The 13,292-nt window shown below is 57.3% G+C and overlaps 1 protein-coding gene across 1 annotated transcript in view; it reads right to left on the bottom strand.

The window, feature by feature from the left end:
* Nucleotides 1–10,867, bottom strand: part of SHANK2 (SH3 and multiple ankyrin repeat domains 2) — a 34,959-nt gene extending 24,092 nt beyond the window's left edge. The window contains exons 1-5 of the mRNA XM_006171348.3: nt 10,793–10,867; nt 9,075–9,210; nt 8,021–8,101; nt 7,730–7,738; nt 6,248–6,268 (exon numbers count right to left, since the gene is read on the bottom strand). Of these exons, the coding sequence (XP_006171410.1) occupies nt 6,248–6,268; nt 7,730–7,738; nt 8,021–8,101; nt 9,075–9,210; nt 10,793–10,867 (322 nt within the window). The remainder of the gene's footprint in view (nt 1–6,247; nt 6,269–7,729; nt 7,739–8,020; nt 8,102–9,074; nt 9,211–10,792) is intronic.
* Nucleotides 10,868–13,292: the final 2,425 nt, after the last annotated feature.

Below are 13,292 nucleotides of genomic sequence, written 5' to 3'. Positions count from 1 at the left end.
CTTGCCTAAAGGAGCTGACCCCTGGAAAAGCCCCCCAACAAAGGCCAGCAGGGGGCGGGGGGCAGCAGTGTGCAGATGGTGGGGTGACCCAGCTGGGTGCTTCAACCTCACAGAGCAGCCAGCACACTTGCAGCTCTGACCCCTATGGAAGTGTTCTTGCGGCCAACCCGGGACAAGGGCTCTGGACCAGGCTCAGCCCAACTGTAGCCTGTGGGCCAAGTCCTGCCTGATCTTATATAACCCTGGGCCTCAGGGTGGTTTTCCATTTCGAAAGAGTTGTAAGAAGAAGGGAAAGGAGAATGTGCAAGAGTGATAGCCTGCAGAGTCCACTTTGTGGACGGTGCCTGCTGACTCCTGGCTGGACTATTATTCCTTCCAGTTTACTAGCCAGGAAAATGCCGAGGGCTTGGGGCAGTGTGGAGGTCCTTAGTCCCATCCTTCCCCATGGGCCCTCATGAGACACATGAGCATCCACATTGTGGGGGCTCTGTCTCCGCTGCCCTTGTAGCTCATCTGGCCTATGGCTGCACCCTACCTCAGGCATCGTCTCCGGAGATTCTGGGACCCACGAGTTTACCCAGCTCATCTCTGACTTTACTGGGGCCACTGTGGAGGGCGTTTCTTTCCCCTCAGGGATGGTGGACACTGGTGAGCACCTACCCTTTACAGAGCAGATCAGGCTTGGTGAGAAATCCCAATTGCCTTGTTCACTTGGCAGCAGGGACACCCCTGCTGTGTCCTCAGCCCCCTGAGCTGTCATTCAAGGCCCCGTCTCCTACCTCAGCTCTGTCTCCCACTGGGGCCCATGCTCCTGTCTCTGCCGTTTCCTGCCTTTTCCCTTTGCTGGCCCTCCTGCCTTTCTGTGCCACTCCTGCCTGCCTTGATCCTAGCAGCTTTCCTCCTCCGAATGTGTCCCCTTCACAGTCTAGGCTGGGAGCTCTCTGTTTCCTCCTCCGACTAGTGTTGAACTCAAGCCTGTGCAGCCCCCTCCTTGCCTCTGCCACACCGCCAGGCCTGGGATCCCCTGCAGGTGGTGCCTGAGTGATGTGCATTGGCAGGCTGATGGATGCAGGGGTCTCTCCCAGTCTGTGCCTGGAAGCTTAGTCCCTTGGTGGTGGCTCTTCAGTTACTTTAACTGAGGAGTGGCCACTGGGGGTCCCAAGTGTTTTTCTCCAATGAAGTCAGAGTCGAGATCTCTTCTAGTGCCAGGGAGCCTCACATAGCAGTGCCCTCGAGCCCTTGGGGTGGGAGCACACCCACATACCACTCAGGGAACCACCAGCACTACCCTGCCCTCCTCTGACCCCTGCAGAGGGAAAGACCTGAGGGGACACTGCAGCCTGAGCCTTTGGGGACATGGCCCAGGAGGGCAGGCTGCCCAGATTGGGGAAAGGCAAACCAGAGTCCAACAAAACATCGGGGGAACATTTCAGAGGGGGGAGCTCTGGGAGCTCTCAGCAAGGACCACGCCGTTTCCAGTGCTGTGCGTGGGTGTAGGAAGGAAGGGTTTCCTCCTGGCTGCTCTGGTGAACCCAGGGCTTGTGCTTGGGCTGGGATCCAGCGAGTCAGGATGGGAGAGGTTCAGTAGAACCAGGGGACGACTATCCTGCTCTGACCTCTGGTCAGCAGCTAGACTGGGCTGAATGTCTGCTTTACCTTCAGTGGGATGTCAGACCCTTAAGCGGCAGCTGGCCATGTCTGGGCATGTGAAGGGCTGCGGGGCTCCAGGGGGATTTTAACTGTGTGATTATGGGTTAAATCAACTGAATCTTGGTAGGATCCTTTTTCTAGATGGGCCCTCCCAGGAGCCAGGAGTCTTTTTTTTTTTTTTCCCTTTGGTGTTAAACCCCAGAGCTCAGAGGCTGGTTTATCCCATCTGCAGCATGCTAGGTTCTGCTGTCTGGCTTCCCTGGAGCACCACTTAGAATCTTCCAGAATGAGCAGGCAGCAGACTGTGCTCCCAGGACCCAAGGACATGTGGCAGGCACCTTGAAACACCTTGAATGATGGGTGTGCGGAGAGTGGGGCAAAGGTCTCCCGGAGGTTGATGATCGCACTCCCTGACCTTAGAGGAGATTCCAGGGCCCTCTTGTTTTTCTTTCCATTGAGAACTTGGCTGCAGGGGAGGGATTGTTCTAATTTTGCAGAGAAAACAACTGAGGCTCTGAGATGCCTAAAGCTGCATACGTGAAGCTATGGGGCTGGTTGGGAGCTTGAGTGTGAGTTGGGGTCACTCGGCCCTCCCACCTGCCATCAGGACAGGGGTGCCCAGGCCTGGTGGGCCACGGTGGTGGAACATACATTTAGAAATGGTTAGAGATGCCATCAGAATGATCTGCCTCGTCCAGATAGCTGGAGGGGGCGGGGGTGACCAGAGAGTTGGGACATAGTTCAACCACGGTCACCACGGGGTGTCGTCACGGAACTGAAGGTGCATTCCCTGAAGCTGTGGCCACCTTAAACATGGACTTCCTGGTCTTCATTTTAAATGTTTCCCCTCCTCCTTTGCCCCCAACCCAAAGGTTCTTTCGGCAGTTTGCTGGGGTGCTGTGGTCAGGGGCTTCTCTTCTAAGTGTTAGTGTTGTTCGTGACAAGAGGGGCTGGGTCTTCGCTTGGCCTTTGGCTCTTGAATATGCTGACCAATGGGAATCTCCTGGCCTTTAAAGTCTTGTTCACCAGAACATGAAGGCTTTTAAGAAAAGCTGTTATGACTGTGGGTTCCTGCTTCTCATTCTAGGCCTGGAAGGATTATGCTTAATTTATAAAAGCCCGGAATTGGGTCTCTATTCAGGGACTCCGGATGAAGAGGATTAGTGAATTCAGCCCCCTGCAGCCTTAAAATGAAGTACTTAGTGCCTGAAAACAATCCCGCAGACAGATTTAAACACTGTCAAGTCTTAAAAAAACAATCTAGCAATGAGTTGATGAAAATGCTCCAGCAAGAACCCTGTATCTCAATTCTCGAAGCAAATGTACATTTCACTTCAGAAGACAGACAGACGTGGTACTAGAGCAGCTGTAAATTGCAGTGGGGAATTTGCATGCAGCCTCTTTTGTCATGGGACATGGCACCCACTCACCCTGCCTGTCACCAGAGTCCCCCAGCCCAGAGTACAGAAAACAACATGCCTGCACCCTCACACTGAAGAAGCCCTGCTGCTCTCTGAGCTCAGTGTCGCGTGTCGCTGACCTTGTAGGAAGAGCCTCCAAACTGTGGTGTGGAACAACTCCAGGGGCCACGCCAATGACCACGGACGGGGAGGCCACGACAGGAGTGTTGTGTGGTTCCCCAAGTAGAAAACATGAGCCCCACTCAAGCCACACAAGCTCCAGTATCTAGTGTTCAAGTTCTCTACCTGTGGCCACATGGGCGCCCAGGAGCCAGGCCCTAGTTCAAGTGGGGTGTCAGCTGTTTCTTGCCTACTCCTTGGACCCCTCCTGGGGAGAGCATGCCGGACAGGACACTCTGGGCCAGACATGCGCTGCTCTGACTCCAGCTTTCCTGTCATGAAATGCTCATGTCATGCCTGGTACCATGCCGGCTCTCAGCCACAGCTCTCCCCCGTGGTGGCCTGCACTGGTGACTCTGCTCTCCTCTCTGGAGGCGCAGCTCCGCCGTGCCATCCCAGAGTGAGACAGCACGAGGCAGGGCTTCTCAGCAACACCACTTCCCAAAAGAAAATGGTATCCCGACACCAGATGTTACGGGTCAGAAGCCATGTGTTAGAAGCAGCGACAGTTGCCAGAGGTTCACCTCTCAGTTTAACCCTCCCTGCTGGGAGTTAGGGAGCAGAAGTGTGGCTTTGGGTCCTGGTGGACTGGTCCTGGCCTGCAGGCTCCAGTGAATCACACACTGCCCAAGGGGTAGGCTCTACGGGTACAGCCAGAGATGCCAGCGGGGGAAGTTATGGGGCACCCTGTAAGCCGGGGCTGGACTCCCATCCAACACCCCTGCACCACCACCTGGCCTCACCTGGGGCACTGTGGCTCACGAGCATGGTTCATGGCAGTCTTGTTCCTCCTGGGGCCTGTGTCAGCATGGTGTCTGGGGGCTAAGCAGGTGCTTGGTAAACACTCCAGGGCTAAACAAGGGTCTTAGAGGTAAAAAACCCAGGATCATGAAAAGGTTGTAGCTGCAGGGGTTGAGCTAAGATTGGAGGCTGTTTTATTACCCTACAAGTCTCCTAGGGCTGCTGAAACCAGTCATCACAAACCTGTCTCAACACAATAGAGATTTAGCCCCTCACAGTTCTGGTGGCTGGAAGTCCAAGAGCAAGGTGCTGGGCTCCTTGTGAAGGCTCTGGGGGGACACCTCCATGCCTCCAGTGGTTGCTGGCAGTCCTTGGTATTCTTGGCTTATTCCTTCTTTATAAGGAACCAGTCAGGGGATTGAGGCCTGTGCTAACCCAGCATGACCTCATCTTGATTCCAACCACTAAGACCCTATTTCTAGGTAGGGGCTCATTCACAGGGCCTGGGGGTACACACTTCAACTCAGTTCAATTGAAAAAGCCTGGTTTTTCTCATATTCCACATGGCCTCTCTGGACCTATCTGGACTAGCTTAATGAGGCTAGTCTGGTCCTCCCAAGGAGGCTGGCAGGGATGGCACAGGGGGTCTGGAGTGTTCACTGTGCATTGATCTGCTGTGCCACACACGCCTCATGGGTCCCTTCCTGGTGTTGTTCTCGTGGCCCCGTGAGTTGTCAGGGGCTGCCCTGGCTGGAGGCAGAGCTGCCGCTGCCCATACTGAGTGCTGAGTGGCTCAGAGCAAGGGCCTCCCTCAGGCCCCACTGGCCCAGCTGCATCACCGCACAGCAGCGGGTTGGGCTGCGGCTGCTAGGCCCTTTGGGATCTGTTTGCCCACACCTCTAACCTCCTGTTCAGCTACCCTCTTCTCGAATTTGAAGCCAGGTTTCTCTGCCATTCAATGGGAAGGGGCTCCACTTCCCAGTACTCCTGCCTATCCTCTGGGCCTCTCCTTCCCAGGGCATGCAGGCTATGACTTCTGTTCTCTGCTCTTCCACTGCAGTCCAGGGGAGGTGCCTCTCATGGGGAAGGGTGGTGCAGATAGGGCTAGGGTCCGGGCAGGCCACAGGCTCCCAGCCAGCCCCAAGTTCTGAGCTGTTCTTGTTGACTACGGGCTCTCCTTGAGCAGCTCTGTCATGGCAACTGGGTTGCTGGGAGCCCACGGTGGGGGCCTCCTTTGGGAAGGTGCGATCGATAGAGGGCTGTTCGGGTGAGCTGGGATTGCAGGGCGTTCATATGGAGATGTAAATCCATGACTCTCAGAAAGGGCATTCTTCATCCTGGGCATCTGCATTCTAGAAGCAGTCATGGAGCCTGGAAAGCCTGCAGGGAGTTTCCTGGGCAGCCAGGGGCTGGAAGTAGGCTGTGAGGACTGGGACAGTCGGGAGGGGAAGGGGGCAGTGGCGATTCTGCCTCCTGCCCTGAGATGATGCTGCTCCTGCTGGTGTTTGGGCCACTAAGGTTATGCAGAGGGGTGTCCTCTCAGCACCCAGGAAGAGTGGTTCTGATCAGGAGAGCTGCTTTCTTAATCATCGGGGTGGCTTCTCTAGAGCCAGGATGTGGAAGGAAGGGCAGAGTCCATCCAGGGCCCGCTGTCAGGCAGGCACTTGTGAGCTTGGGTCTGGGCAGCTGGCAGCCAGGGGGAGGGGTGGTGAGGAGAGGGGTGTGGCTAAAGGGCCTACCTAGCTCCCTCCTTCCTCCCAGCTCGAGGCGCACCTTCTCGTAGCCTGGGGCGGCCTCTCAGGCAGTGGGGCTTTCTGGACTTTATAGGAAGGGAACCCTTTGCCTGCTGCAAAGGGGACTAAGGGTCAGGAATGCAGCCAGGGGGTCCTCTTGTCACATTGCCCCAACCAGACAGCTCCATGTGACTCAGTCCCTCATGAGGCCTTGCAGACAGGGCTCAGTGGTGCCCACCAGGTTGTCGCCTTTGGTGAGTGACCAGGGGTCCCAGGGGCTTCGTGATCGAGACAACGTAGACACAGCTCCGAGTAGAACTACTGAACACACTGGGGGAATCACACACAGAAGCAAAGCAGACGCAAGAGGCCCAAATGGGGCATGTTCCAGGGCTAGCGCCCCTCGGCAGGACCCCAAGATGGAGAAGACAACACGAGGCTCACGGCACAGTCTAGACGTCACGTGACGGTCACAAAGGGGATTCCTCTTCGACTGGGTGTGATGGGCAAGGGGACTCAGACAGACACTTGCTCTTCCCTTACCCTTCTTCTTCCGGACTGAGGCTTGCAAACAGAAAGTGGATTGCTGTGAGCCGGGGGGTGCAGTGCCCAACCACAGACTATACTTGGGGCCTCACTTGGCTTAGGGTGGCCTTAGGGAATGGGCAGGCGGGAGAGCAGGGGCCTCTGGAGCCCCACAGACCTGGCTGCACTGTTTACTGAGTGGCTTCCCCAGAAACCTGGGGGCTAACGTGACACTGCAAAGATGCTCTCCTCCTCAATGAGCATGCCTCAACCCCACCTGCATCCTGCTGAGCTCTGCAGGGCAAAGGCCACGGTGGGGCCACCCAAGGCTCTGCTCAAGAAACCCCAAAACTCCCCTCCATCTCCTGAATGGGCTGATGTTTGCTGGAGCCCCCACCCTGCCCCGTAAAGATGTATCACTTGCTGGTTTTTCTCAGGTGAGCCCCAGATGGGCCTCCTTGGAGAGCAAGCTGGGTACCTGTCATCCTGTTTTGGATAGGAGTGCAAAGACTCACCGAGCACTTGGAGACAGTGGATTGTATCAGAACTGATAAGGCATGGCCAAGGTGTGGGGCAGGAGGGGTGCGGTGGGGACACTGCTGGCTCTGGGCAGCAGCACAGTGGCCAGAGGGCAGCAGGTTAGAGGAGCATCCCTCCAATGTGGTGTAGACACCTTGCAATCCCTTCTCCAATTCTCCATCCTGCCAGGATTTGGGGCATGCACATGCACCTGGCTATTCAAGCAGCTGAGGCCGAACCATGGCTGGCCACGTGGACGCCCTTAGGCACGAGGCTACGGGGAAGCCCTGGGCTGCTGTTTTCTAGAGGACCAGGGCCACACGCAGTGTGTTGGCAGGGAAGGACCTCTTGTGGACAGTGCCCTGCCCTGCTAGAGCCCTCCCAGAGGAGCAGCCTCCCATTCGGAGAGGCGAGGAAGGGGCTGTTCTGCTCCATGCTTAATTCCAAGGGGTGGAAACCAAGGACCTCCATTGATGGCTGGGGTCAGGTGGGAGTGATGGTCAGCCAAGACATCAGAGACAGGGGCTCAACTTTTAGCCCAGAGACAGCTGGGCCTGTTTCTATGCCCACTTGCTCTGGGTGGAGCCAGCATCTCCCCCTCCTCACCATCTCTGAGCCACCCTCGTCCCAAAGGTGTCTCGGAGTCTATAGTGACTCTCAGGATGGCGTCATACAGCATCTGGGAGAGTCACAGCTGACTGGAGCCAAAGTCATCTCTTTAACAGCTGCCACATGCCCACAGGCTTAATGGTTCCTCTTGTCCAGTCTACAAAATGGGATCACATGGCCAGAACCTGTTTCTTGCAGACCTCATAAGAAGGTGCTAGATGCAGACCACACAGACCTGCCAGGCCGACCACTATCCATGCCAACCCCTGGGGTGTGGGAGTTGGAGCCAAAAGTGTCAGGAAGCAGCTCTCCCAGGTGGGGTGCCCTAGACAGCAGGGGGAGCTGCTGAGGGGACCCCGTGGGGCTGCTTACCTTTATCCACTAGTGAGAGGCCCAAAAATTCAAAACAAAACAATGTTAGATGAACAGAAAAGAGTACCATGACCCCACAAGGCTCGCAAAGGAGACACCAAATGTGGGAGCTGGCTGAGCATGCAGGGGCATTTCCAGACACCCTGCTGGGGACAGGAGGGGTGCTCGGGTCATTAAAGGGGACAAGCAAGCGAGCACAGGGACATGCACAGGCTGGGGCCTCTTGGAGGGCGGTGTAGGGGCATGGGCGTTAGCTGCAGCAGGGCCGGGGCAGGCCAGATGGTGACTTACCGAGCTCCTCCAGCTCCGAGGTCATCGACTTGGAACGCAGGGTGAGGGCTGTAGTTGGTGCTCGCTTTGGAGGTGGGGGAGCTTGACGGCAGATGGAGAGAGAGAGGTGTGAGCCCGGCCCACATGCCCACCCCATGCTTCCAGGCATGACTATGCTTCCAGGCACGGGAGTAGCCTGAGGGGCAGCCCTTGCACCTGCAATTTTCTTTGTGGTTTTCTGTGGTGGAAGGCTGACATGTGGGGATACCAGACACATCCTCTGTGACCTGTGGGTGGGTCATGTAGCAGGGTGTGTCTGCAGGCTCTATGGAACCACGATGGTTAGGGACCATGTAGGTGTGCTTAGGAAGGAACAGGACAGCCTGCACCTGTGCGCTCCTCGCCTGCCAGCTGGCCTGGGACTCCGCCCTCTAGCGGGGCTGAGGGGGAAGCACAGAAGAATCTGTGGGGAAGGCTTGTCTGGCTTTGCCTGCAAGATACTTAACCCATACACTATGGGGCCCTCTTGGATGGTGCCGGCAGCCTCTGGGCTTTTTACCTGTCGCCCCTAGGCTGGGCATGGGGACAGCACCTTGCAGAGTAGATTCTTTTGCACTCCCGAGCCTCACCCTGTTACAGCAGGGACACAGTCCTGGAGAAAAGCCAGGGGAACTACCCTTTTGCTGACTGAGGAGCCTGGATAAGCTTCAAGCAGCTTTCTGGGCAGGACTGAGGTTGTTCCATCCTCCCTCACCGTCACTCTGCAGCCTCATCTGTTCAAGGTTGGGCCCCCTTCCTCTGGGCAGCCTGCCCTGGCTGCTCTCCCTTGCTGGCCCCCACTGTCTATGGTGGGACTGCCTGGACTCCCCTCAGCTCCAGTGTCTGCCAGCTGTGGTCTTCCTTGGAAAGGAGAGTGGCCCTGAGTCAATGTCATAGGTCCTAGTGGCACGTTCCAGCCTGGTCCCTGTGCTTGGGCTCTCAGGAGGGCGTGCACCATCCGAGAGAAGCTCCGCGCACCACTCACCCTGCAGCTGCCCTGGCAGGGCGTGAGCCCCAGCTCTCGCGGGACACTCACCTTTCTTCCTGGCGGTATCGTCCGGGTCCAGATTCCTGGTCACCGTGACCACCTTAAGGACGAGGTGATTTCCTCCCTGGCGGATCATGTTCACCACCTGCCTGTGGCCGACTTTGACCACGTTCTCATTGTTAACCTGCAGGGAGAGATGCAGTGTCAGCGGCACCGCGAGAGCAGTGGGGAGACCAGGAAGGCACCAGGAGACCTGCAGGGTTTTGGAGGCAAAGGTAGTTTTGGGAAAACCAGAATGAATGCCACCATGGCTGTGGCCAGGGAGGCTAGGGGAGCCTAGAGAAAGGTGTGGCTGGGCCTCCAGCAGCTGGCACCTGTCACCTGACACATGCGGCCTCCAACGTATGTCCTGCAGCTGCAGTAGGGCAGAGTTTGACCCTGAGCCCGCTCAGGTGCTCACTCGGGCAGGCCCAGAGCAATGTTCACCCCTCAGTAAAGAGCAGACAGTCCAAGCCCACCAGGAGAGTTCCACAGTTGGGGCTGCAGTGCCACCCGCTTTCCGTGGTCACAGTGAGGGGAAGCTTAATTGCTTCTCACACATTTTGGGAACACATCACGCTGATCTAGCTCATTTCCTTGAGGGTGTTGGGGGTGCTCCCCAGAAGCTTGGCTCGGCAAAGCAATAAGGGCCATGCTGGGACAGCTGCCCGCATTCCTGGGACATCGGGTTGAGATTCAGGACCCCTACCGTGGGCACTGCCCTGCTGGTCAGGAGCCCTCTGCCCCATTGGTCATCATGGTGGCAACAACCGGACAACCTGGCAGGGAAGCAGGACTGGAGTGGCAGCCAAGGCAGAGGCGGGGCTGGACCCAGTGTTGGTATTTCCTCAGGCAGAGCTCAGCAGGAGGGCTTCCTCTGCCACGTTCCCTCTCCCCCCAGAAGACCAGCGAGAGAGGGGACTGGGCGCGCACCTGGGCTCCACCCTCCAGCCCTGGCCACAACACACAGCCCTGGCCACAACACACACGATCGATCAATCGATCCAGCTAGTGGTTTTCGAGCTTCGCAGAGGGAGTGCCCCGCCCCCACCCTGCCCACGGAGCCAAACCTTGACGGGAGGGCCCTGGCTCCTGTCAGCCTGCCGCTCTGGGCTGGGAGCACATTTCAGAGCCCGCCTTGTCCATCTCACAGCTACGTCATGCACCACCTTTGGAAAGGAAGACCACCCAATGGTGATGACAGATATGCTCTGGAATCCTGGGTGATCACCAGCCACCATTTTGCTGTACTTCTTTCTTCTGCTCTGGATTCTTTAAAACTTAAAGGATCTAGGGACCACCAGTTGGTGTAATGGCTATGTCGCTGGACTCCCATGTAGTCAACTGCAGTTCGAGTCCTAGACCCGGTGGCTTAAACTCACACCGGGCGCGTGTGCGTACATGCCCAAGATCCCGAGAGGAGAATGGAGGAGAAGGGATTGCGGCGTGACCATCCCCCCTGGGGGGTGATTTCTCGCTTTCTGTCTCTATGTCTCTCTCCCTCTTTCAGGCGAGTGTACGCGCCCAAGAGCAAAAACCTCTCCAAAAACAAAAACAAAACCCGAAAGAATCTAGAATATGCTCATACAGAAAAGTTGAAGCCTAAGTTTATTACCTGGTGAGTTTCCAAGCAATCTAACACCCATGTAACCAGACCCGGATGAGAAGCACGTGGCTTTCAGCTCCCCGTACTGACGCCAGGCATGGGATGTGCCAGTTCCCATCACCTCAGAGATGGCTGAAGTGGCCCCTCCAGGTGGAAAATGGTCTGGCCCTGCAGTGGCTGCCTTGCGGTCTGCCATTGGGGACCGGCTCTGTGTCAGCACTGACTCTCCTGGTCCTGGGAGCACCCTGTCCTGGGCACCCAGGCCTGAATATGGAGTCTCAGCGGCAGGACCATCCTAGGAGTGGCTCTCAGAGAGAAACTTGCCTAACTCAGGGTGGTCACCAGGACCTCTGTGAAACGAGTTCCTCGGTGTATTTCGGAAACCAGATAGGAACTGAAGAACCAACAGGAGAGAGCATGGGAGAGTTCTCCGAGGGAGGAGAGGCCCCTGACTGCTCTCACCTGTGCTGCGCCAGCTGAGAGATGCAAGCCGTGGACTGCCCTGCTCTACTCCCTCTGCTAAGCACACGGGAGTGCCTGTCGCTCAGAAATTCGTTCTTTCTCTCTGGGCACACACTAAAATTTGGGAGGTGCAGGGTTTTCAGGCAGGTGACCTGTCCCGGCTGCCTGGAGCCTGTGTCCCCATGAGTCAGCCGACACACACATGAACACCCGGAAACCTTCAGGTGGGCTGAGTACCCAGTGAGGGGCAAGAGCAGGCACCTGTGCCAGAGTGGGCCGGGCTGCACAGGGGGAGAGAGCCTGGGCAGAGCGCGAGGCAGGGGCAGCACAAAAGGCCGAGGGTTCCGGGGCCTAATTCCCTGCAGTTAGGTTTGGGGGCTGGAAAGTGGAGGTCTAGTCTAGTTCATGGTTTAGGATGACGGAGCACTCTGAATTGAGACAGGCTGGGTGGGAGCAGAGGGGACCGGTGAGGTGGGGACAACACCTAGTCAGGGATGATGGTGCAGAGGCCTGGGAGGCAGCAAGGCCAAGATGAGGTCTCTGGCAGAGGGAGCAGAGGTGTGCTGGCTTCTGGGGGTGGGAGAGGGATGAGGGAGTGAAGGGGGAGCGGTGGGTGCAGGACGGCCGTCCTTGAGTCTGGGTGAGCTGCTGGTAGACGTGGAGGCCCTCTGCAGCCATGCCGCCCCTCGTTGGCAGTTTTGTGTCTGAGATGTCCCGGCCTATCCTTTGCGTTCCCACCTAAGCTCATGCCTCGATGCCACCTTGTGGGCAGGACTCTGTCCCATGCCTCCCCATCCCCCGCCGACTGCAGCAGATGCCAGGAGCTGCTCAGAGGGCGCAGAGACATGAGGCTCCGATGGGATGCCACCTGCCTCCTCTGGAAACCGGATGACGAGCAGGCTAGAGTAGCTCAGCGGGGCACCCGGCCCATCTGCCTCGGCTGACACACACAGCTGACCCCGCTCTCCCTCCTCCTGCCTGTTGCCATTAGGACGGAGTGCTAAGTCAGCTGGGAGTCAGCTCTTGGGCAACCCTGAAGTCTAAGCTGGGTCTTCTCTGGTCATAAGCACCACGTTGGTTGGAGCCCAGAGCCACCTCTGATGCCTGTTACTCACGCAGCGCCCCCTGGAGGCTCGTCCATGCCTCTCAGGCAAGGCTCATCCTCCTCTCAGGCAAGGGCATCGTCCGGGGAGCCTCTTTGGACCTGGCAGCACGGCTGTGGGACCCAGAGGCAGAGGACGATAAGTCCTGGCTGTGTCCTCCCTGCTGGGGGCCCTTGGAAAGACACCCATCCCTCCTAGGGAGGGTTCTCAGTAAGTGGGTGTGGGCTGTCTGCTGTAGCCACATGTGGGGTGCCAGCACACACACCCCAAACCATCCACACTCCTCAGTGTTCCCCTTGGTCCCTAGCCTGGTAAGTCTGATGCTGCCAAGGGCCCCATCTTGCCTGCACAGCTTCAGCTCAGTGGTCACAATTTAAAACCACCAGACTTTTACACAGAACACCCAGAATTTTAGTCCCCACTGACACGTCAGAGAACCTGGCATGGACAGATCTGGGCCCTCCACGCCCCCATGGCAGTGTGAGCTGGAGGCCGAGCAGCCTCCTTTGAGCCGGTGCCCGCAGCCTCCACCACACAAATGCCTCTACCGCCAGGGCCAGCCTGAACTCTGCACATTGCTGCGCTCACGGCCCATCCAGGTGATGCTCGTGAAATGGGTTTCGGTCTACCTTGGAATCCACAGGTGAGAACACACCTCCCCTATCAGCCGTGGCTGACACACAGAAGTTGACCCTGCCCAAACGGACTTGGGTCACCCCCTCCCCAGGGCTGCCGTCAGGGTAGTGCCACACCCTGGAGCCCGCCAGAGCATCGTCTTTGTACCCCAGACGCACTTGTCCTGGATAGAACTGTTTCCTCCCAAAGTCCTATGTTGACGTCCTAATTCCAGTACCTCAAACTGTGACCTGATTTAGGGAGAGGGTCTTTGCACATGCAGACGAGGAGAGATGAGGTCATCAGGGAAGGCCCTAACCCGGTACGACTGCCATCCTTATAAAGAGTGCAACTTTGGACACGGGAAGCCCTGTGAAGATGACGGCCGAGGTCAGAGTGGTGCTTCTTCAAGCCAAGGCACTGTGAAGGTGGCCAGCAAAT

Source organism: Tupaia chinensis, unplaced genomic scaffold (genome assembly GCF_000334495.1).
Source record: "Tupaia chinensis unplaced genomic scaffold, TupChi_1.0 Scaffold149501_1, whole genome shotgun sequence".
Lineage (NCBI taxonomy): Eukaryota > Metazoa > Chordata > Mammalia > Scandentia > Tupaiidae > Tupaia > Tupaia belangeri.
This window is presented reverse-complemented; position numbering and strand designations above follow the sequence as displayed.